This window comes from Xyrauchen texanus, chromosome 2 (assembly GCF_025860055.1).
Source record: "Xyrauchen texanus isolate HMW12.3.18 chromosome 2, RBS_HiC_50CHRs, whole genome shotgun sequence".
Classification (NCBI taxonomy): Eukaryota; Metazoa; Chordata; class Actinopteri; order Cypriniformes; family Catostomidae; genus Xyrauchen; species Xyrauchen texanus.
In genome coordinates, this window is record NC_068277.1 from 55,177,083 (window position 1) to 55,198,880 (window position 21,798).

The following is a 21,798-nucleotide window of genomic DNA, read 5'->3' on the forward strand; positions in this document are numbered from 1 at the left end:
ATAATTCTGAGGTAAAAGTCACACTGAAACAATTAGAGAGACTATATAATGGACCATTACTCTGTAAATAAATGTTGCTGAATACAAATTATACTTACTTTTTAAAGTAAGATTTACTAACTTTATTAAATGTTGTTTTTAAAAAACAACAGATTTTTTGTTTTCTGAAGAAAATACCATGTAGCTGAGGTGTTCTGGGTGGTTTCAATTGTTACACATACTGAATTATCAAACTGATTAGAACTAAACCAACAATTCTTTACTGTTGACCATAAATTAAACTCTAGTCTAATGGCAGTCAAAAAGCCAAAACATTACTGTGACAAGTTCCAGTGCAGTGCTAAGCAAGTTAATGCAATTGACTAGATCGTGTCTATTTTTAGATATATACTTTATTGATCCTGAGAGCTAATTTTGTTCTTTTATCTTCCACTATGATTTTATATAATTTGACAACATATTATTTGTAAAGTTCTTTAATTTTTAGTTTTTTTGTGCAAACTAAAAGCTAAATTAAATGTTTTACATCATCCAAGACCAAAATAGATCATTTATTCAATGCCCACATCTAATCTTGGAAAATCAGAATACATAACAAAGTCCCCATTCAGTTCAGATTTATTTACTGGAGAGCAGGTGTCTCTTCAACTCTAGTGCTAAATTTCCTCTGCCGATGACTTGCCTGGCTGCTATAATGGGGATCCATGGTATAAGCACATCTGAATGGTTTCCAATCAGATAGTCTGTTGTGAGGAAGAGGAAGCCATCAGTGGGTGTGATGGCATTTTCCTGAAATAGATGAGAGCAGCCACCACATTTCATTATCATTGGCTGAAAACATAATGATTTTGGGAGGCACTTGTGGTTGTATAAAATGGATCAGCTAAGAAAATCAACCGGGGGACCTATTCCCAAATTCAAGCTTTATAATTCATGTAGCGAGAGGGTTAAATTAATTTTGATAACTGTAATTCTGAAGAGTAATTTAATAGCATGCTTCTGAGGGACGTGTGATCCTGATCCAAGGTGGTAATTATAAATTAGCTAGACATACTGTAGGAGTATTCTTGATTACACGACAAAGGACAAATATTTAATTATGCTGATGACAAATTACGATCGGATCACATACTAAAACAAACCTGCATGCAGCATGACAAAAACAAGTTCAGGTATTATGTGAGCCTTGACCCCTGTTTTCTCATCAGAAAGCCCACTCTGACATCCCAGACTGTAGTGCATCTGTGCAGATGGGCACACCATGTGTTTCACCGATGCTGAAATCCTACAGGGATTTCACTGGGTGCACAAATGCACCTCCTAAATTCACAGAGCTTCTAGCTAGACTTTCCACTGAAGCATCTCTGCACCTTTTTCACAGCAGGACACTATAAATAATAGAGCTCCGGGAATGTTCTGAGCCTTGTTCTAGGATGAGCAAGCTAAAATAAAAAAGCAAGTCTTGTCTAACAACATCATTGAGTGGAAAATAGGTTTCATTTCCTTAACAGATAGCGATTCAGATAGTTTCTATTTCTAACAGAAATTGTTCTGAATATTTGTCATTCATTTAGCAATTTCATAAAAAGTTTTTCATTTTACAATAAGGTTGTACATAAGTTAACAACATTAGATAACAAAATAACAATAAACAATGCTTTTACAGCATTTATTAATCTTGGTTAATGTTAATTTCAACATTTAGTAATACATTTTTAAAATGAAAAGATGTTAATATTAGTTAATGCAATATGAACTAACATTAATTAACAATGAACAATTGCAATTTTATTAACTAGTATTAAAGATAATAAATGCTGTAAAACATATCTTGTTCATTTGTTAGTTCATGATACCTGATGCATTAACTAATGTAAATGAATGGAACCTAATTGTAAAATGTTACTGTTTTTTTTTTCTCATAAACCTTTTAAAGGATTTTTTTCACCTGTTTTATCGTTCACCAGGTGAGAAATGTAAGAAAAATAATAGCCCACTGTGAGAAATATTAAATTGTACATGCTGTTCTGCTCCATGTACGTGTGTGTGTGTGTGTGTGTGCTTCTGACCTTCCATGTGTGCTCAGTTGACCCCAGATGCAGGCTGCAGTGCGCACAATAGTGAGTCAATATATTTAGCAACTGCTGACCGTTTTTCCTCTTTATCATGTTCTGCATACTTATTTCTGTGATCTGATTAAGGTCAACCTATCCACAAGGTCAACCGTAAGGCATCACGGCTGGAACATCTGTATATGGCCTCTTTTCTCTACACCCATTTTCTCCTCCTTGACCCTAGGCCTTGTTACCGCTTTTCCATTGGCTGCTTATTGTCTCATGAAAATATAAATGACATGCTTGCTCTAATAAACACTGTGTGTGTTGTTGTGCTTTCTACTTCCTTCGCAAAGTCTCCAGAGACTCAGACTCACGACTGCACCTCACTGGGCACGAACATAGAAAGACGGGACAGGGGAATTGGAGATCGCGATTAGATCCAAAAATATTCCTAACACCCACCTCAACCAGTTGCACGATTTAAATGATAATTTATGTCTGTAACAAATGGTGTGGAATGAGTTACGGGCTGAAAAAACAACATGTACCCCTAATAAGTACCACAAAATATATTTTCACAGCATTATCTCATGAGCATACGTGACCATTGCAACATTTTTGCAAAATGAAATTATGAGCTTCATTACACGTTTCACTGAATTTTCCAGGTGAAATGTCCAGCAGGGGGTGCCAAAAAAGAGCAAAATGGTGTTGTAATCAGAAGAGGTTTTTATGGTGAATATTTGATGGAGTAAAACGTACCTCCCTAACAAAACAAAAAAGGTGAACAAAACAGAGATCCTTACCCAGTACCAATGCCTAAACCTAACCGATAGTGTCAAATGCAAATGAAAGGTAAACAAAACAGTCATTGCTATCCTAAACCAATACCTAAACCGAACCGATAGTGAGCATGAAAAGCAGTTTTTAAAGCAACCGCATCATTTCGTGTGGCTTTATGACAATTTGGGATCACAAGTCAGTTTGCATGCTTGGTCTGACTCGACTCGAGCCGCGGCCCTCTGAGTCTGAAGTCCAACACTCTATCGGGTGAGCTACCATGGAAGCTAATCACATCGCAACACATGTGTAAATGTAGTTGGGTCTGTAATACAAGCATTACAACTGATCGTTTTTCAAATGTTGCGTTACAGTTAAAGTGATTTGATATAATAACATATCAGGTAAATAAGTGTTTATAAAGTCATACTCAGCCGTTGCAGTCTTGATTTATGTTAAAGTGAATAAAATAAATATTTGTTGTAGCGCCTCTAGTATTCATTTCACCAGGATACCGCAGCAAAACAGAGCGTGGCAATAAAAGTGAATTTGCAGAATGTAGAAACTTTTATTCTATAAAACTAGGTTTCATTTTCGACAAATACACATTATCAAAGATATTGTTTGGGGAAAACGTTATTAGTGTAACCACCGTTCATTGATGGAGGGAACAAGACGTTGTGTCAATTGTAGTGACACAAAGGGCTTCTTTTGAGAGCCTCAGATACCTCTGAATGTGAAAATGGCCAATGCCAAATTGGCGAACAGAATTTTCATGTCCTGCCCCCGGACATATGGTCATAAAAGGTGGGGATTGTGCATCTGTTCAGTCAGGTTCTGCACTGAGGAGCCGAGAATAAGGTTCAGCCATTACAGCGGCTTGGTACAGTGTTGTGGCAAGGGGGACACAATGTCTCATTCCCTCCATAAGGGAATGGGGGTTACACTAGTAACCTAGAGGTTCCCCTTCTGTCACTCACTCAACGTTGTGTCGATTGTAGTGACACAAGGTGCCCCTATTCAATAGCGCCACCTACACTGAGCCATCTTACATGATCTGCCGATGCTGGTGCAGCAAGCTGTAGCGTGCCAAAGGAGCATGGGCATCAGACTGCATATAACCTTCCCCAGCGACCCACTAAGACGTAATATTGTTTTATTGTTTCCCGGCATCCGACCAAGGTTTTCCCTTGAGGGGTGGGAACAAGCGACATGGCAAACATGGGAGCAGGCCACGCCAGCCGCCAGACCTTCATCGTACCCAAAAAGGTGGGTTGAGGCCAATCTTGGATTGCGAGTTCTCAGACGGGCTTTGCATAAACTCCCATTCAAGATGCACACGCAAAAACATATCCTAACATGCTTTAGGCATCAAGATTGGTTTGCAGCGCCAGCCAGCCAGACCCCACAGAGACCAAATCCTGCCCAGGCTGGGGAGGTGAAAATGTGGCAAAAATGTCACATGGGCCTGTTACGCCACACATGGAAGTGGCGCGGTGGTAGGTCCAGCCTGATGAGGGAGTAGCTCTACAAACACGCCAACTGGGGCAGTGGGAACTGCCCAAGGGAGATGCGGGTCAGCCTGACAGGGGGACTGTACCGCGGAAAATACATCACAGGGGTTTACCGTGATAACCGGCACCTATGGAGCACCTATTCCAGTACAGAGTAGTTAGTAACTGTAGTGGGTCTGGTCGGGAATTCCTCCACTGAATTCACGAGCCAGAGGGCTGGGGAGGAAGAGCATGCAGTGAGTGCAATTTTGAGGACTCAACTGGGAGTAAAAAGCGCACGTTTTCTCCTCAGTGGAGGGGAAAGGCACAAGCGGTATATCCGGTAAGTCGTCCCGTGTTACTGATTTCTACATGATCAGACCTCACAAAACACGGGACGAAACCGACTCAACCCGAAGATTGTAGAATCTCACAAAAGTATTGGGTGTTGCCCATCCCGCTGCTCTACAGATGTCTGCTAGAGAGGTGCCATTGGCCAGTGCCCACGAGGATGCCACACTCCTTGTGGAATGTGCTCGAACCCGCAAGGTGGCGGGCACGGCCTGGGTCAGATGCGATGGCGTCGACTACCCAGTGGGCGAGCCTCTGTTTGGAGACAGCATTCCCTTTCCGCTGTCTGCCAAAGCAAACAAAGAGTCTAAAGCTCTGTGTGTGGTCCAAACAGGTACGCAAAGCACGTACCGGACATAGCAACGATAAACGGCTGGGTCTGCATCCACCCAGGGCAGGACTTGCAGATTCACTACTTGGTCCCTGAAAGGGGTCGTAGCAACCGTTGGCACATAGCCCAGTCGAGGTCATAGGATGACATGAGCAAAGCTGCCTAGTAGAGGGAGATCTGGCTTGGTTGATCATGTCTACAACAGCTGGTGGCTGACTCCAAAGGAGGAGATGTGTGACATGTGACGAGAGCGTACGCTGCCATGGCGATTAATTTACGCTACCATCGCGGTGCTGTCTGAACGGATCAAGATGTGTTTGCCTTGGATCAGTGGGATAAACCTCCGCAGGGCAAGAAAAACAGCCAGCAACTCTAGGCTGTTCATGTGCCAACATAACAACGGGCCTGTATAGGAACCGGTGGCTGCATGCCCATTGCACACGGTGCCCATTGCACACATGAGTTGACCATGATGCACCTGGACACCTGCTGTAGGGGGACTCCTGTATGCAGAAAACCGAGGTCTGTCCAAGGGTTAAATAACTGAGAGCAGAGGGGGGGTGAAGATCACACGATACATGCCGTGGCGCCATGCCATCTCGTCACTCGTGTCCGAAGCCCGTGCTGAAGCGGTCTCATATGCATCAACCCTAGCGGTGAGACCAAGGCTGAGGATGCCATGAGCCTCTGAAAATGTTTTAGAGGGACCACGGTGCCTACTTTGAATGACGAAAGGCAATTCAGCACTGACTGCGCATGCTCGTTTGTGAGGTGCGCTATCATTGAGACTGAGTCTAACTCCATGCAGAGAAAAGAGATGCTCTGAACCGGGGAGAGCTTGCTCTTTTCCCAGTTGACCTGAAGCCCTAAACGGCTGAGGTTCCTGAGCAACTGGTCCCTGTGAGCACATAGTGCCTCTTGAGAGTGAGCTAAGATCAGCCAGTCATCGAGGTAGTTGAGCATGCGGATGCCCACTTCCCTTAGCAGGCAAGGGCGGTCTCTGGACAGGGACAGGCCCAAGGGGAGGACCTTGTACTGGTACGATCGGCCCTCGAATGCTACCATAGAAAGGGTCGTGTCGGGGCGAAATCCAGACATGGAAGTACGCATCCTTCAGGTCTACCGCTGTGAACCAATCTTGGTGCTGAACGCTTGTTAGAATATGTTTTTGCATGAGCATCTTGAACAGGAGTTTGTGCAAATCCCGGTTGAGTACTTGCAAGTCCAAGATTGGCCTCAATCCACCTCCCTTTTTGGGTACGATGAAGTAAGGGCTGTAGAAACCCTTCTTCATCTCGGCTGGAGGGACAGGCTCTATCGCATCCTTGTGTAAAAGGTTTGCGTTTTCCGCGACAGGTGGGAAAGTGTAAGCGACGCGTCCAAGCTCCGAGCGGGGGGCCCTAAGGGGACAATCATGTTTGACGTACCTGGTGGGGCTTCGCAGCGGTGGGGAGCAGGTAGTGTTGCATCGGGAGGCAAAGTCCTGAGGCATGTGTGCTGAGAAAAGACTCAAAGCACTTAGATTGCTCCGCGTACCCAGCAGGGGGCGGGTTAGTGACTGAGGAGGAGGTTCTAATGAGGAGCCCTCTTGACTCGGCAGAACTGGCCGGCTGGGTTGTGTATGTGATACAGTTGTGGATGTGGAGTTGAAAGGTCTATGAGTGAGTGACAGAAGGGGAACTGTATTTATCAAATATTTAGTGCACATTGAAATAATAAACGTAAAATATATACAAAACTGCTTTGAATGGCTGTGCAAAGCAGCTCAAAGCCTCTTATAAGAAAAAGATATGACCTTCAATAACATCATCCATCAATTATATCTTACCTCTAGATGTGTACCAGGCCCAAACATGTCCCAAATCTTCCTCTTGCGAATGTCAATTCCCTTCCCAGGATGCTGAAACCCAGGAGTGCATGACTAACTTAAACCCAAGTCATTTCAATCAAAACAGAACAAAGAGAACATCACAGAAACTGTATATAATTCCCTTTTAGTCCCAAAAGGGACGGAGTCAAATTTCTAATCTCCTGTATAATTAAAAGATACAGCACAGCAATGGGTGCTCATTGTGTTTTTATTTACATGGTGTCTGCTGTATCATTGAATTTAACACTGGATGAAAATTAACAAATTGAAAGAGCTCAACAATAAAGGGCTCCTCTGCTGATTCACAGGCTTCACATAATGTATGGTACATGGTGTAGTAATTCAACACTGCAGCAGATGTATTAGTAAACCTACCCCTTCATTGTTTAATATGTGAACAAGGAGGCTGTTTCAACAGCCGAGATCCACAAAGGATTGTTAGGCTGCTGTTCCAGCACGCTCCTCGCCGAACATGACCTGCACCAGTGGACAGAGAAAGAGAGTGTTTTCCTTGGATATGCTAAGAGTTAGTTTGTTTAACATTTCATTTAACATTGACATTTCCATCGCTTTTTATATAAAATATGATATGCATGATACATCAGTTATTTATTCAAAAGGTTACCATTATAAATGTTACTAATATTACTATTTTTCGTCATTTAGTCCCAACTATATTGAGATTTAAATTTAAACACTCAATGTAAAAATATGATAAATACTCTAATACGCCTAATAAAAATATTTACAGTGGCAAGAAAACGTATGTGAAAACTTTGGAATTGGCTGGTCAAAAGTCACAAGTATAGACAAACATAATGTGCTTCAGCTAATAGCACACAAACAATTATAATCAAAAAATGCCTTTATTGAACATATCCCATTAAACATTCACAATGTTGTGGAAAAAGTAATTGAACCCTTGGACTCAATCCTCCTTTGGCAGCAATGACCTCCACCAAGCAACCAAGCGGATTAGACCTGCATAACGTTCAGAAGGAATTTTGGACCATTCTTCCTTACAGAACTGCTTCAGCTCAGCCATATTCTTAGGATGACTGTGGTGAACAGCTCTCTTGAGGTAATTTCACAGCATCTCTGTTGGGGTTCTGGGCTCCGACTGGTCCACTGCAATAGGTGGATTTTTTCTTTTTTTCAAAGCCATACTCTAGTGGATTTACTTTGTTTAGGGTCATTGTTCAGATTTACGATGTTGAGGGGTCATAGTCCTGTTGCATCACCCAACTTCTGAGCTTCAGCTGGTGCACAGCCACCCTGACAGTATCCTGTAGGAAATCTTGATAAAATTGTGGATTGATTTTTCCATAAATGATGGCAAGTGGTCAGCTAAAGGGTTCAAATACTTAATTTTGCCACTGTATATAGAGAAATGAATAGCATATAAATAGGACATTCCAACCTACCAACAGATACATTTACATTTATGCATTTCGCAGATGCTTTTATCCAAAGCGACTTACAGTGCACTTATTACAGGGACAATCCCCCTGGAGCAACCTGGAGTTAAGTGCCTTGCTCAAGGGCCCAACAGTGGCATCTTGGTGGTGCTGGGGCTTGAACCCCTGACCTTCTGGTCAGTAACCCTGAGCCTCAACCACTGAGCCACCACTGCCAGTAGTAATGGCAACATCTTCAAACACAAACTTCTCTGGATCAGTAACTTTAGGTCAGACCTTAAACAGTGAATAGCTTTTCTTATTATGACTTTTGCAGACAAGTCAAACTTCAAAAATCAAGAAAACGTATAAAAAAACAGCCCAGGACCAATGATAGCCTGTCATGGCTACAACAGTGGATAATCCCCTTACTATTCATAGTCTAACGTTGTTGAGCGGGTGCATATCGCGGCACCGTTTTGTGGTTCATTCTGCATAACGCGGCGGCTCATTGTTGCTTAGCGTGACCCATTCTGCACGTTTCGCGGCCGAACCACCAGCCCGCTCGGTTCTCCCGATGGAAATTACGCCCCTGATCAGCCCAAAAGTTAATCGGCCCACCGGGAAAATGCCCGGCATGCCAGATTACCTGCCCAGCCCTGGAGTGGGCAAAGAAACACAGACATTGGACAACAGATAATTGAGCCTTGGGATCAGCTAGACTGTAAAGTGCATGAGAAGTGCCCGACAAGCCAGCCACATCTATTGCAAGTGCTACAAGAAGCGTGGGGTAAAATGTCACCTGAGTATCTGGACAAACTGACAGCTAGAATGCCAAGGATCTACAAAGCTGTCATTGTTGCACGTATGGTAGGGTGACCATCGGGACAGTCCCGAAATTGGAAGCTTTGTCCCACGTCCACGCAAGTTATAAGCAGTGTCCCGCATTTCAATTTTGCCAGTATAATTTTTTATCTTTATTATTATTTCGGCATCATTTTATTTCATCACCTTTAATTACAAAATCACTATTAAAACTAGTTAATAAGAAAACACTGAACATGTGCAGCGCAGCCTTTTTTTCTTGCCACAGCGGGAAAACATTGGGAAAAAAAACTGCTACAGAAAAATGGGTCTATCTGGAGCTCCCGAGAAGAAAAAAAAAAATTTGTATAATAAAGAATTGGAGAAAATATATACATGGTTAAAACCAGTTACAGGTGACCCTAAAAAAGGAGAGTGCAGGGTATGCCACCGAAGTTTCATGGACAGCTCTGCTGAAGCATTTCAGTGCCCCAAACATGACAGCTCTGATATCTATTCCTGTCACCAACGCGTTCGTGGAGAGGGTGTTTTCACTGCGTGGACAGAGAGACAAGGAACTTAGCATCTGTGGACCTCATCAAAAGTGAACTCCTGGTGAAAATGAACACCTACACCTGCCAGGAGTTCTACAGACACGTAATGAATGAGAAGGCCCTACTCGAAGCAGCCAGATCAGACAAAAAAAATTTAATTCAAGATGCACTAAATCCGGTAAGAACGCATTTAATCTTTCTAGTCTTTAATGGAATTGATGTGCTTATTTGAAAATGTGCTTTTTATCGATTAGATTATTATTTTCACTTCATTATATTTACATTGAGTAGGTCTGAGCTGTTAAAATTAGTTTGTATCGTAGACCTTATGCCAAACTGAGTGACGTTCACAGCGCCGTCATTAACATTTAACATCACTGCAAAAATACATCTAAAATAAAATCAATATTTATTCACCTAGTACAATAATAGCAAGTTATCTCTCCCTCGTGTCCCGCATTGTCCCGCAAAATCAGGTCTGCTGACCTGCAACAGAGCAATAGCCAGGTGGACACCCTATCGTATGGTCTTTACCTCACAAATATTTAATTACCGGTTAAGGAGGTGTCCTTTAAACTGTTACACCATTTTTACCCAGTCAATCTTTATTTAAGAAACATGCTCCCTGAAATAGATGCACTTTGCTCCTTCTGTAATGCTGTAGATGAATCTGCCCCCTCATCTTTTTTGGGAATGTGCCCACACAGTAGTATTTTGGAGACTTTTTTTAAAATATATTATTTAAATACTCTTTGTACCTCAAACAACTCAAAAGCATTGAAAACCATTGCACTATGTAATGAATATAATGTCTTGGCATTATTGTAAAATATATCTGTAGTATTGTGCACTATGTATACCCCTGGATTGTTTCTAATAAAAAAAAAATAAATCACAGGTGTTCATTGACGGATTCTTAAACAAGCACTCATAATAAATCTCCAACTGATTGACAAATTCACTTGTGATATGGATTGCTATGAACTGTATGCCAATGATTGGCTTATGGTCAATAATATGGTAGTAAACAATACATTGTATTCTAAAGCCACATTTATATTGTTTTATCAATGATTAACTCTTCTGCTACAAGAATGTAATGTAAAAAAAAATTATTATCTGAATATTTTTTATTTTATATATATATAATATAATAATATATTATAATATAATATATTTTTTTATATTTAAAGATGACTATGTATAATTATTTCATCATTATGTATTGAATTATTATTATATAAGGGGCTTTCTCAGCAAATATTTGTATATGCGATTAATCACGATTAATTAATCGGGACACCATGTCCCGATTAATTCCATTAAAAAATGGTATCGATTGACAGCCCTAATATATATATACAGTATATATACATATACATACATACTTTATTAACCTTCATGGCTATATACTTTATTAGGTACACCTGTACATCTACTTATTCATGCCGTTATCTATTAATTATTAATGTCTAAAATCATGCAGATATGGGTCAGCAGCTTCAGTTAATGTTCATATCAACCAACAGAATGGGGAAAAAAATTGATCTCAGTGATTTAGACCGTGGCATGATTGTTGATGCCAGGCGGGCTGGTTTGAGTATTTCTGTAACTGCTGATCTCCTGGGATTTTCATGCACATCAGTCTCCAGTTCACTGTGAGTGAAAATGGCTTGTTAATGACAGAGGTCAGAGGAGAATGGCCAGACTGGTCCAAGCTGACAGGAAGATGACAGTAACCCAAATAACCACACGTTACAACAGTTCTATGCAAAAAAGCATTCCTGAACATACAACAAGTCAAACATTGAGGCAGATGGGCTACAGCAGCAGAAGACCCCTCTGGGTACCACTACTGTCAGCTTAGAACAGGAAACTGTGGCTGCAGTTAGCACAAGGTCACCAAAACTGGACAGTAGACGATTGGAAAAACATGGCCTGGTCTGACAAATCTGGATTTCTGCTGAGATATGGTAGGCCCACTACAACCTCAGTTTTCTGCTCTTGGCTGACATAAGTGAAATACAACGTGGTCTTCTGCTGTTGTAGTCCATCCGCCTCAAGGTTCGACATGTTGTGCATTCTGTTATGCTATTCTGCTCACTACAATTGTACAGAGGGGTTATCGGAGTTACTGTAGCTTGACTGTCAGTTCAAACCAGTCTGGCCATTCTAAATTCTACTCTATCATCAACAAGGTGCTTTCGTCCACAGAACTGCCGCTCACAGGTTTTTTTTTTATGCACCATTCTCTGTACACTCTAGAGACTGTTGTATGTGAAAATCCCAGGAGATCATCAGTTACAGAAATACTCAAACCAGCCCGTCTGGCACCAACAGTCATGCCACAGTCTGCCACTGAGATCACATTTTCTCTCCATTCTGATGGTTGATTTGAATATTAACTGAAGCTCCTGACCCATATCTGCATGATTTTATACATTAAACTGCTGCCACATGATTGGCTGATTAGATAATCGCTTAAATAAGTAGATGTACAGGTGAACCTAATAAAGTGGCCTGTGAGAGTCTTTAGCGGTTTTTACATTGCAAAGCCAGCACAATCGAAATACACAAAAATGTTATGCAATGCTAAATATTTAGGTGGTTAAGGATGAAATGTGTAATATCTGTGCCACTTGAAAAATAATCTGTTTTCAAATAGGTTTCCTTAACACTACCCTGTCTTTCATTGGTCAAACAAACAAGAGTTGCTATATGGGCCGGCAGAGCAACGATGGCGTTTACGTGCATGGACACAAGAAAGCTGCTTATTGCGAGAAGGTGGCGTTACCCTTTACAAGCACTGTATAAGCAGTATACCCTTTAATCCTGCATACATGCAGATTGGTCAGTAAGCAGCTTTCTCTACAGCAACATTATTTCCCTGCAACCCTTGCGTAAATAATAAAACATGGCATCCAAGGAAGACTTCACTCTTTTATTCTCCGTTGCTTCGTTTTATGTCCCAAATATTCTAATATTCCTGTTTCCTTAACATTCTATCGTGACCTGCAGCAGAATATCTAACGTCAAATTCCAATGTATGAGCGCATATACGCCAACGTGAGGGACAGTTCAAATTATAAATTGGTGTGTATAAATGGGTATAGTTTGTATTGTGAGTGCTTTTTACTAATGTACTCCCAGAAATGTTGAATTAACTTTTTGGGGAAATCAACCTACTGAATGAATGATTTACTTACAGTACAGATGTATGTGCATATTAAGCTGGGATAGAAGAAAAAGCTTTTCACCTTTTAGAAATGGGAATCACACAATGAGGTCCTTGTTCAAATTCCAGATGATTGTACTTTTTACTAAAATAATTAACTTGACCTATACTGTATGGTTCAGTATGAATTTGGTTTCGAAAACCAGCCAATCAGGAAAACTTTAATACGGTGCCAATCATAGACATAATATGTCTATGGTGCCAATGGCCAGTCCATCCCTGATGCATGTGACACAGTCATGATGTCCATAAATATTCCTACCTCCTCACTTTCACTAATTCTTCGTACTTTTCTTTCAGCTGATGTAAAGAAAGCTGTATTTTTTCACCAGTAAGAGGGACAGTGTGCACTTAAACTCACTGTTCTCTCTAGCCCAGCATGATAGTTTAGGCAGAAGTCTGGTCAGCCCCCAGTAAGAGTTCATCTAAAAAAAGTCAGCCGTGATTTATTATTAATTGGCAATGGAGGGTTTTTTGCTACTTCTCCTGGTGAGTTTAACTTTGCAGAATGGGTAATCAAAAAGGAAGGGAACAAAGTAAGAAGAGCAGAGCAGCCTGTATAAAGCCTGATCATACCCCCTACTGAGCTGTTTCTCGCTATTTCAGTTCAGTTAGGTACTTGTTGGCTGCAAAAGAAAATGTATTCCGTAGCTACACAACACTGCATAAGCCTCATTAACAACATTCATTTAAATAATTTTTTTTAAAGAAACACAACTTTAATTTTAAATGCCTAGATCTATGTTAAAGAATGTTGTCATATTTGTTGTTGAGCTTCAACGTACACTACAGCATAAATGATTACACACAACAATCATTTAGAAGGCGCCTTAGGAGAAGGTACTCTTGGTACTTTGTTATTTGAAAATAGTCGACTTGTAGTCAGTACCTCAAACAGTTGAGGATGCAACACTTACCAGTAAATATTGCATGTTTACCGCATATTATATAAAGAAAATCCTTGGTAGGCACGATTGTTCTTCATGTGAGAATAAACCACTCTGTATGCAAATTAGTCCAGCTACAGTCTTGTACTGAATCTCTTCACATTTTTGCTCAAATTCTGGGCTCAGTCTTACACAGATTTGAGTCATACCACCTTTTTAATGTCTGTGCCTCTATTTTATTAGTTAATTGTTGACTTTAGGACACATGGAGGCAGTCCCACTTCATTCAGCACTTAAAGGGATAGTCCACCAAAAAATTAACATTCTCTCATCATTTACTCACCCTCATTCCATCCCAGATGTGTATTACTTATTTTCTTCTGCAAAACATAAATTAATACTTTAGAAGAATATTTCAGCCCTGTAGGACCTCACAATGCAAGTGAATGGGTACCACATTTTTTAAGCTACAAAAAGCATATAAAGGCAGCATAAAAGCAATCCATACGACTCCAGTGGTTTAATTTATATATATTTATATCAGAAGCAATATGATATGAGAAACAGATAAACCTCACTGAAATGCCCTGCAGGTTGAACTGCGATGCACCTCGTTGATCTCTGCCAGCATCACCTTTGTATATTGATGGACTACACTCTTGAAATTGAATAAATAGACTAGCATTTAATTGCCATCAAAAGCCTTCATCAGCCAACTAGCAAAGGACAATGCATCTACGTAAACCTCTGCAGTTAATCCAGGATGGACTTCAAAGACATTACTCATTAATCTTAAAGTTCTTAAAAATATATTTTATTTTGGACCTGAACTCTTATCTTAATTTACACATTTAAAACCAAGACTTTCACTGCACATAAATAACTAATATTGGCATTATATTCATGTTGTTTAATCAGAGGGGAACTGGCCCCCACAGTGAGCCTGGTTTCTCCAAATGTTATTCTACTCCATTAACAAACATATTATGGAGTTTTGTGTTCCTTGCCACAGTTGCCATCAGCTTGCTCAAAGGAGTTCTAAATACAATTATTATTTCATTTCAATTTACAATCAGATTTAATCAAACTACACAATGATCACTGTTAGACACTATAGATGTTTTTTTTTTTTAAATACATGATTTTCTGTAAAGCGCTATATAAATAAAAAATGACTTGACTATAAATTATCCTCTCTTCCTAGTAGGTGACAATATGCAAGAAGAATGTGAATCACCAAAAACAAAAGAAAAATGTCAAAGTGAAAGCTGAAATTGATAGTAAAAAAAGGGAATTAAATATTGATCTGTTTCACATCCACACTTATCATTTCGCTTCTGAAGAAATTGATTTAACCACTGGATTTTCATGGATTACATAACTGTATGGACCATCAGAGCTGAGAATGTTTTCTAAAAATGTTTGTTTGTGTTCAGCAGAAGAAAAAATCTCATACACATCTGGGATGGCATGACACTGAGTAAATGATGAAAGAACTTTCATTTTTGGGTGAACTATCCCTTTACGTTTTCTCATACATGCATTACAGTACCTGTAATTAGGGATGTGTACCACAGTATTACCTTATACAAGGTAAACTTTATATTTGAGTGTGTATAACTTACACTTTTCTTTTAATAGCTATTTACATATATTTTCTTCCAGTCATGTTGTCTCTCTCTTGTTACTGACTTTGAGTAAATTGAAACACGCAAGTATTCCAATGCACTCAAGCACTTTTAGTTATACTGTATATAAAGCTACAACACAGCACAATAGGTTGTTCTGGGGATGTATTTCCATGCATAATTTCTCCTACCGAGTAGATTCTCCCCACTCTGACTTCAGCTAGATTTGATAAATGTTACTGCTCTTGGGAGTAACCTGCACAGTACCATTCTTTCAAAAGAGATGAATGTCACTGTGTGTCCAATAATATCTTGAAACCAAACTGACAATAAGCCTAAGTCTAAAGCCAACGAGACATATCAAATAATGCATCCAACTGGTCCTGTTTTTACCTTTGATGATTAATTATTTGTACAAAATCTCCTCTGTCTGTCTTGTTTATTTTAGGAATGATGGTTCTGCCTCCAGCACAACAGCGTCCAGCAGTCTCATGCTCCTTATTTGCAATATAATTAATGTCATTATTGGTCGTCAAGAGAGAGATATGAAATGCTTGAGTCCCGCAGTGTCCACGTCCCTGTACTCTGACTGACTCTGTCACTCCACAGTCTCTTATTAACCACATGTGGTTTCTTGAGCCAAACGTCAGCAGAAAATATTTATTTTAGTAAGATTCTCTTCAGAAAGTTTAGACATGTTATCGACCTCATAAATGTATATAAAAACAGGACAACAACATCATAATGTCCAATACAAACCACGAGTAAACAGTCAGTTGACCTAAACCAGTAGAGTGTGTGTGTGTGTGTGTGTGTGTGTGTGTGTGTGTGTGTGTGTGTGTGTGTGTGTGTGTGTGTGTGTGTGTGTGTGTGTGTGTGTGTGTGTGTACCGGTAGGCTGTCAAAATAAAAGTGATTTTTTCGACAAAAATTAATACTTTTAAATGAACATGTACAGGTGTCATTATATATATATATATATATATATAATTTAATTTACTCTGAAAACACAACACAACAAGGAGTTAGCGAAACATTTACTTTTTCACATTTTCATATATTTCACATTTATTTTTAAATATAGATAAAGGTTTTGTTTTAAGGCACTTACGTTTATGAATAGAACAAGTCCTCAAAATAAAATAAAAATTACATTAAATGTAATAAAACCACAAGTTATATAATTTTCGTAAATTAAGTACATTGAATTAAATTAATCTAGATATTTAGTAAACAATGCATGTCAGAAAATAAATGTTGCCAAAAAGTCTTAGGCGGCTGTATGAACAATATACATGTATCATTAAAATTTTTCAAATGATTTCCTTTAACTTTAGGATCTGGCTTTTATTTTGTCCTGTTCAAACGTATTGTTTCCGGTATAGGGAGATTTTCAACTTTCACCCCAGCTTTAGATCTTCCTCTTCCGTCGGCAGTGATAGCAGGTATGGCGGACCATCTTTCCCCTGAAAATATTATTCAAACATCCATCTCAATCTGCCGTTTCTAAGGACAAAATACATAATATTTAGAGCTTTACATGTAGAACAAAGTCAAATAGTAGAGCCCCGTGTGATATTTAGTAAATAAAGAGACAAGTAACCTCTTTGTTTCTTCTTTTATTTCGGCTGTGAAATTGACACTTACGTCCGTTACAAATACGTAACGTCTACGATTCTGATGTTAAAACTCGTTAAGCCTTGAAAAATTTAATTCGTTCATATTCAGTTGATTTGACAAAGCTGTGTTTAAAAAGAGTGTGAATTCACGTGTGCTTAGTGTTGTCAATTCTGTCACCGAGTTTCAATGCCTCAGATCAGCTACGCAGTTAGGGTCAGCATGCACATTAAACAGAAATAAAAATGATTTTAATTATTTTTCAGGTCAAGATGCAGCGCCTGACTTACCGTCGTAGGCTTTCCTACAACACTGCTTCAAACAAGACCAGACTGTGAGTACTGCTGTATTGATCCCATGCTGAGCACCTGACGATGTTTCCCATGTCATTGTTCCACAAGAAATTCAGACATTAAAGCTGTACTTAATGAATGCAATATATCTATCAGGTCCCGTACACCTGGCAACCGCATTGTATACCTGTATACCAAGAAAACTGGGAAGGCACCCAAATCAGCATGCGGAATCTGCCCTGGTAGACTGCGTGGTGTAAGTAATAAACAACATATAACTTTAGCAGGAGTGTTTTTAGAGTTTGAAGAGACTAGGGGCTTAGCCCAGACACAGACCCACCACACCTCAAGTGTAAAATACAGCTAAATATATTACTGACAAATTGCATGTTTTGGAAAATCATTATTCTGTTTCAGTAACAACTTACTCTTAAAATGAACTTTCTGTTAATGCATGCTATACTCTTTCATGGTGTCCATCAAATTGTACTAATTGTTGTCTGTCTTTGTGTCATGAATAGCACATTTCAGGAATCACCGGCATTGTTATAGCGTCTGCTCTTATAATACCCATTTGCCATGCAGCTGGTATTGGTAGATTTTACATTTTCTGAAATCGCACAAACTCCGATCTTAAATTACTTTTTAATTTTCAAAGTGCAACCACTGAGGCCAAAATTATCTAACGATGATCTTACATGAACAAATAAAACTTTGTTGAATAAAAAAATACATTCCTGCAGGTACCTGACTTTTCCTAAAAGTAATGTAAAATTTATTTTCATTTATAATGTTTTTTTATTTAAATTACACAAAAGACAAAGAAAGTAATGATAAATTATACCTATAACTACCAGGCACAGTCATATTTACCTCACGCACGGGACTTCTAACGTTAATCTTCCTATGGTTGATGGTTGCTTAGCAACTGTCATTGTCTCGGTCAATGACAGAAACGTTACTAGCGGATAAAAAAAAAAAAGTTCTAGCTAGGTGATTTATAAAATGTTAGTAGGTTAATTGAGTTGTTTCATGTTCTCCCAAAGAAATGCTTACTTAACTATTGTTATGCTGAGCCTTAATTTTAGCTAGCTAGCAAACACAAACCTCATCCTCAAACTCATCCACTGCTACTGATTCCTGTTCAAAATGTTTCTTTCTAAAGAAGATCCGCATGTCCATTTTTCCCTCTTCGTCTTATGCTGCTACTCTTGGTAGACTTTATGCTGAGTGATAACAGGGCATTCACAACTCTATCTGGACTGGCAGGTGCTTTAGCTGTGTGTGTGGGTTTGGTCAGGGGAGGGGTTGTGCAAAGTAAGCGTGCATTTGTATGATTGCAAGACACGCAAGTAGATGTCTGTATATAATCGTGCAGCAATGCCTTTATGGTAAATTATCTGCATACAAATATATAATTGGAATTGGATCAAAAGACCTGGGGCTAGTACAAACAGCCCAGGCTTTACGACCACACTGCTTTAAAGTTTGTGTCTAATGCAATGCAATGCACGCGTGTGTGGACTATACTGTAAAAATAGGCACATTACACTGATATGAAGGATGAGTGAGTATTAACATTTGTGGTGGTGTCTGAAATAATCTGACATGCGTCATTGCAGTTCTTGGCCCTTGTTGATTTGTTTACAGATGTGAACCACTGGTACTTGCTTTACTGTTGTAGAGTCTAAAGGCACTTTTCTACTGCATGTTACGGTTCGACTCACCTCAACTCGCTTTACTTTTCGGAGCTAGCATTTCCACTGCAGTATTACAACCACATCAATGTGGGTGGGATTATAGGCTGATCGTGAGTTGCGCCACCTCTACTGCCTGACATCATCTTAAACACGACACAAACTGACCAAATCAATAACACTGCCGCTAGCTGTTAGCTACTAGCTCACTGCGCTGCATAAAGCAGTTGTTGCATGGTGATTTTACTTGAGTGTAACAGTTAAATTGGCCTTGTTGTTTTAGAAGCAAGCTTCCAGTATCCGGTCAACTAAATAAAGTGAATAGAGTTAACACACCATCCTCCCAGGGCACTCTCCCTCCCATTGCTCGCCGATTTGGATGGTGTCCATTTGGTCGAACCACTTCCAAATTCCTTGATGGTTCTGTAGGCACTTTAATTTTTTTTTACTTTCCCTAACGAGTGGATTGTCTGCACCTTGTTTATTGACCATGGCGTGGTTTTGCGCACAGCCATTTCTTTTTTCACAATTCGAAAGTCACTTTAACAAATGATAATGCTATCGCTGTTACTAAAACTTTAAAACTAGCGGGTTGATGCTGGTAGTGACGATTCTCCCTGACCAGTCCGTGATCTGCAGGATTTTGATTGTCACATTTAGTATCGGCTCGGCTCGCTTGGAACCTGGACCGAGGTAGTACTAAAAAAAGTATCCGGTAGCAGGTACTATCCACAGTGGGAAAACCCCAAAAAAGCGAGTTGAGTCGAGTTGTACCGTGCAGTGGAAAAGCCCCAATAGTTTGCTATTTCCCTTTTTGTACAGTGTGTGCACTGAAAACGGTCCATATCCAATAAAAAAAAATAAAAAAATCTTGGTGATGGGTAAAGCACAAGGAAGCCTCCATCTCCTAATCATTTGAGTTGCATAGATGTGGTTAATGGCATTGTGTTATTGAATGATTGACTGGTTTGTAGACAAAGTGAAAAATTATTGTTAGTTTTCTTATACATCTAAAAAGGGTGAAAACTACTGTTGTTTAAAGCATAGTTTATGGTTAAACATAATTAAGATTAGTATCATTTCTGATGTTCCAAAAAATGTATTTAATTAAATGAATATAAACGTGCGACAACTACTCAACTAATGGCTTAAACTAATGACTAGTCAGCCCTAGATTCAACTCTTGCTGGAGTTTCATGATTTATTGAGCTTGAACAAGTCACTTCAAGGTAGTGATCAAATGATAAATTTGACATATTCAAGCTCACATGATTGAAACAATGTTGTAATGTTTGTTCCTTAACAGATTCGTGCTGTGAGGCCCCAGGTCCTTATGAGGCTATCGAAAACAAAGAAGCATGTCAGCAGAGCCTATGGTGGTTCCATGTGTGCCAAGTGTGTACGAGACAGGTAGGCTAATTGACTGAAGCCATCACATTATTTGGAAATAAGTAAAATATTTGGATAAATGGATGTTTAGGATATATCAACTTTAAATGCATTCTATGAGCACATGACCCAAATCTGTATCTCTTTTTAGGATCAAGCGAGCTTTCCTCATTGAGGAGCAGAAGATCGTTGTCAAAGTACTAAAGGCACAGGCACAAAGCCAGAAGACTAAGTAAATGTTGATTTGTATTTGTATTAAAATAAAAGATGTGGACAACCGTCTTGTCATTTTTCTTGTGTAGAAGATTGACCTTTACGTTGAAGAGCAGGATATAAAATGTTATCAAATATATCATAGCTGCATGTCACCTCAAAGAATTTTGAGCCAAAGGGAACTTATTTGACACATGTTGATGTTTTTGAATTAGATTATTTCAAAATGGGTTACTGCATATCAATGTAACCCACTACATTGATATTGTGTGATGATAAATTGGAACGTTAAGACACAACAGCTTTGTTTAACACTGATATGACTTAACTGATTGAATTTCTGATGACTAAACAATAACCTGTTCTTGGATTACAGTAGACATGCCTGTCAGATACTATTATGCTATACATAAAAGACTGAAATTTCTGACTGTAAATCTCAGAACTTTGAAGCTATTCCCAACAAATTCTGCGAAGACCTTAAGTCTGTTCTGACTCTGGTCACAGTGATTGGACTGATAAAACAAAATCTGTAAAAATGTCAAACATTGCTGGAATGTTCAAATGAGCTTAGACAGTTAAAACTCCCTAAAACTGTAAAAAATGCAAAAGTAAATAAACTTACAAAACTCCTTTAACAGATTGCTCTTGTACATCTTCGAAATGTGTTAGAGCATTTCATATTGATGAAGATTTACAAATTGTCTTTAACTCATATTTATGGTAGAACTTGATATAAAGAAAAATGTGGCCATTGCACAGATCTTTTTGTTTATTTGTGCATTTTCAATGAGGAAAAAAAAAATAGGTCTATGCCATATTTTTATTATGACAACAAAAAAACGTATGTAAATGATTAAATTTCATATTGAAGTTTTAAATGAATTTTTGCAACTTTTCATTCAATATACGATAGTCAAGTAAATTTACTTACAGTAGCAATTGTTCTTGCTTGGAACCACAGACACGCACACAATATGTTGTGCATCAGCCCGCTGTCTGTTTCTGCAGAATAGAAAAAAAAATTCATTCATCTCCAGAAGCACGCACACACCGAAAATGAAGCAACTTGTCCTTTATGTGTCTCCTGCTCTACATGATAACAAATGAAGTTCAAAGTGGTGAGTATCATTGTCAATGTCTTTGATATGTTTAAAAAAAACTTTACTGTGAATGATTGAATGCAGGAGGGAAAAGGGGAAA

General features: G+C 39.1%; 1 protein-coding gene across 1 annotated transcript; it reads left to right on the top strand.

The window, feature by feature from the left end:
* The first annotated feature begins 16,758 nt into the window (after window positions 1-16,758).
* LOC127659947 (60S ribosomal protein L34-like) lies at window positions 16,759-20,659 on the top strand. The gene is made up of 5 exons (XM_052149957.1): window positions 16,759-16,831; window positions 17,270-17,337; window positions 17,453-17,552; window positions 20,300-20,403; window positions 20,534-20,659. Exons 2-5 carry the CDS (start codon window positions 17,276-17,278, stop codon window positions 20,616-20,618), a joined length of 351 nt encoding a protein of 116 aa, XP_052005917.1. The 5' UTR covers window positions 16,759-16,831; window positions 17,270-17,275; the 3' UTR covers window positions 20,619-20,659.
* Window positions 20,660-21,798: the final 1,139 nt, after the last annotated feature.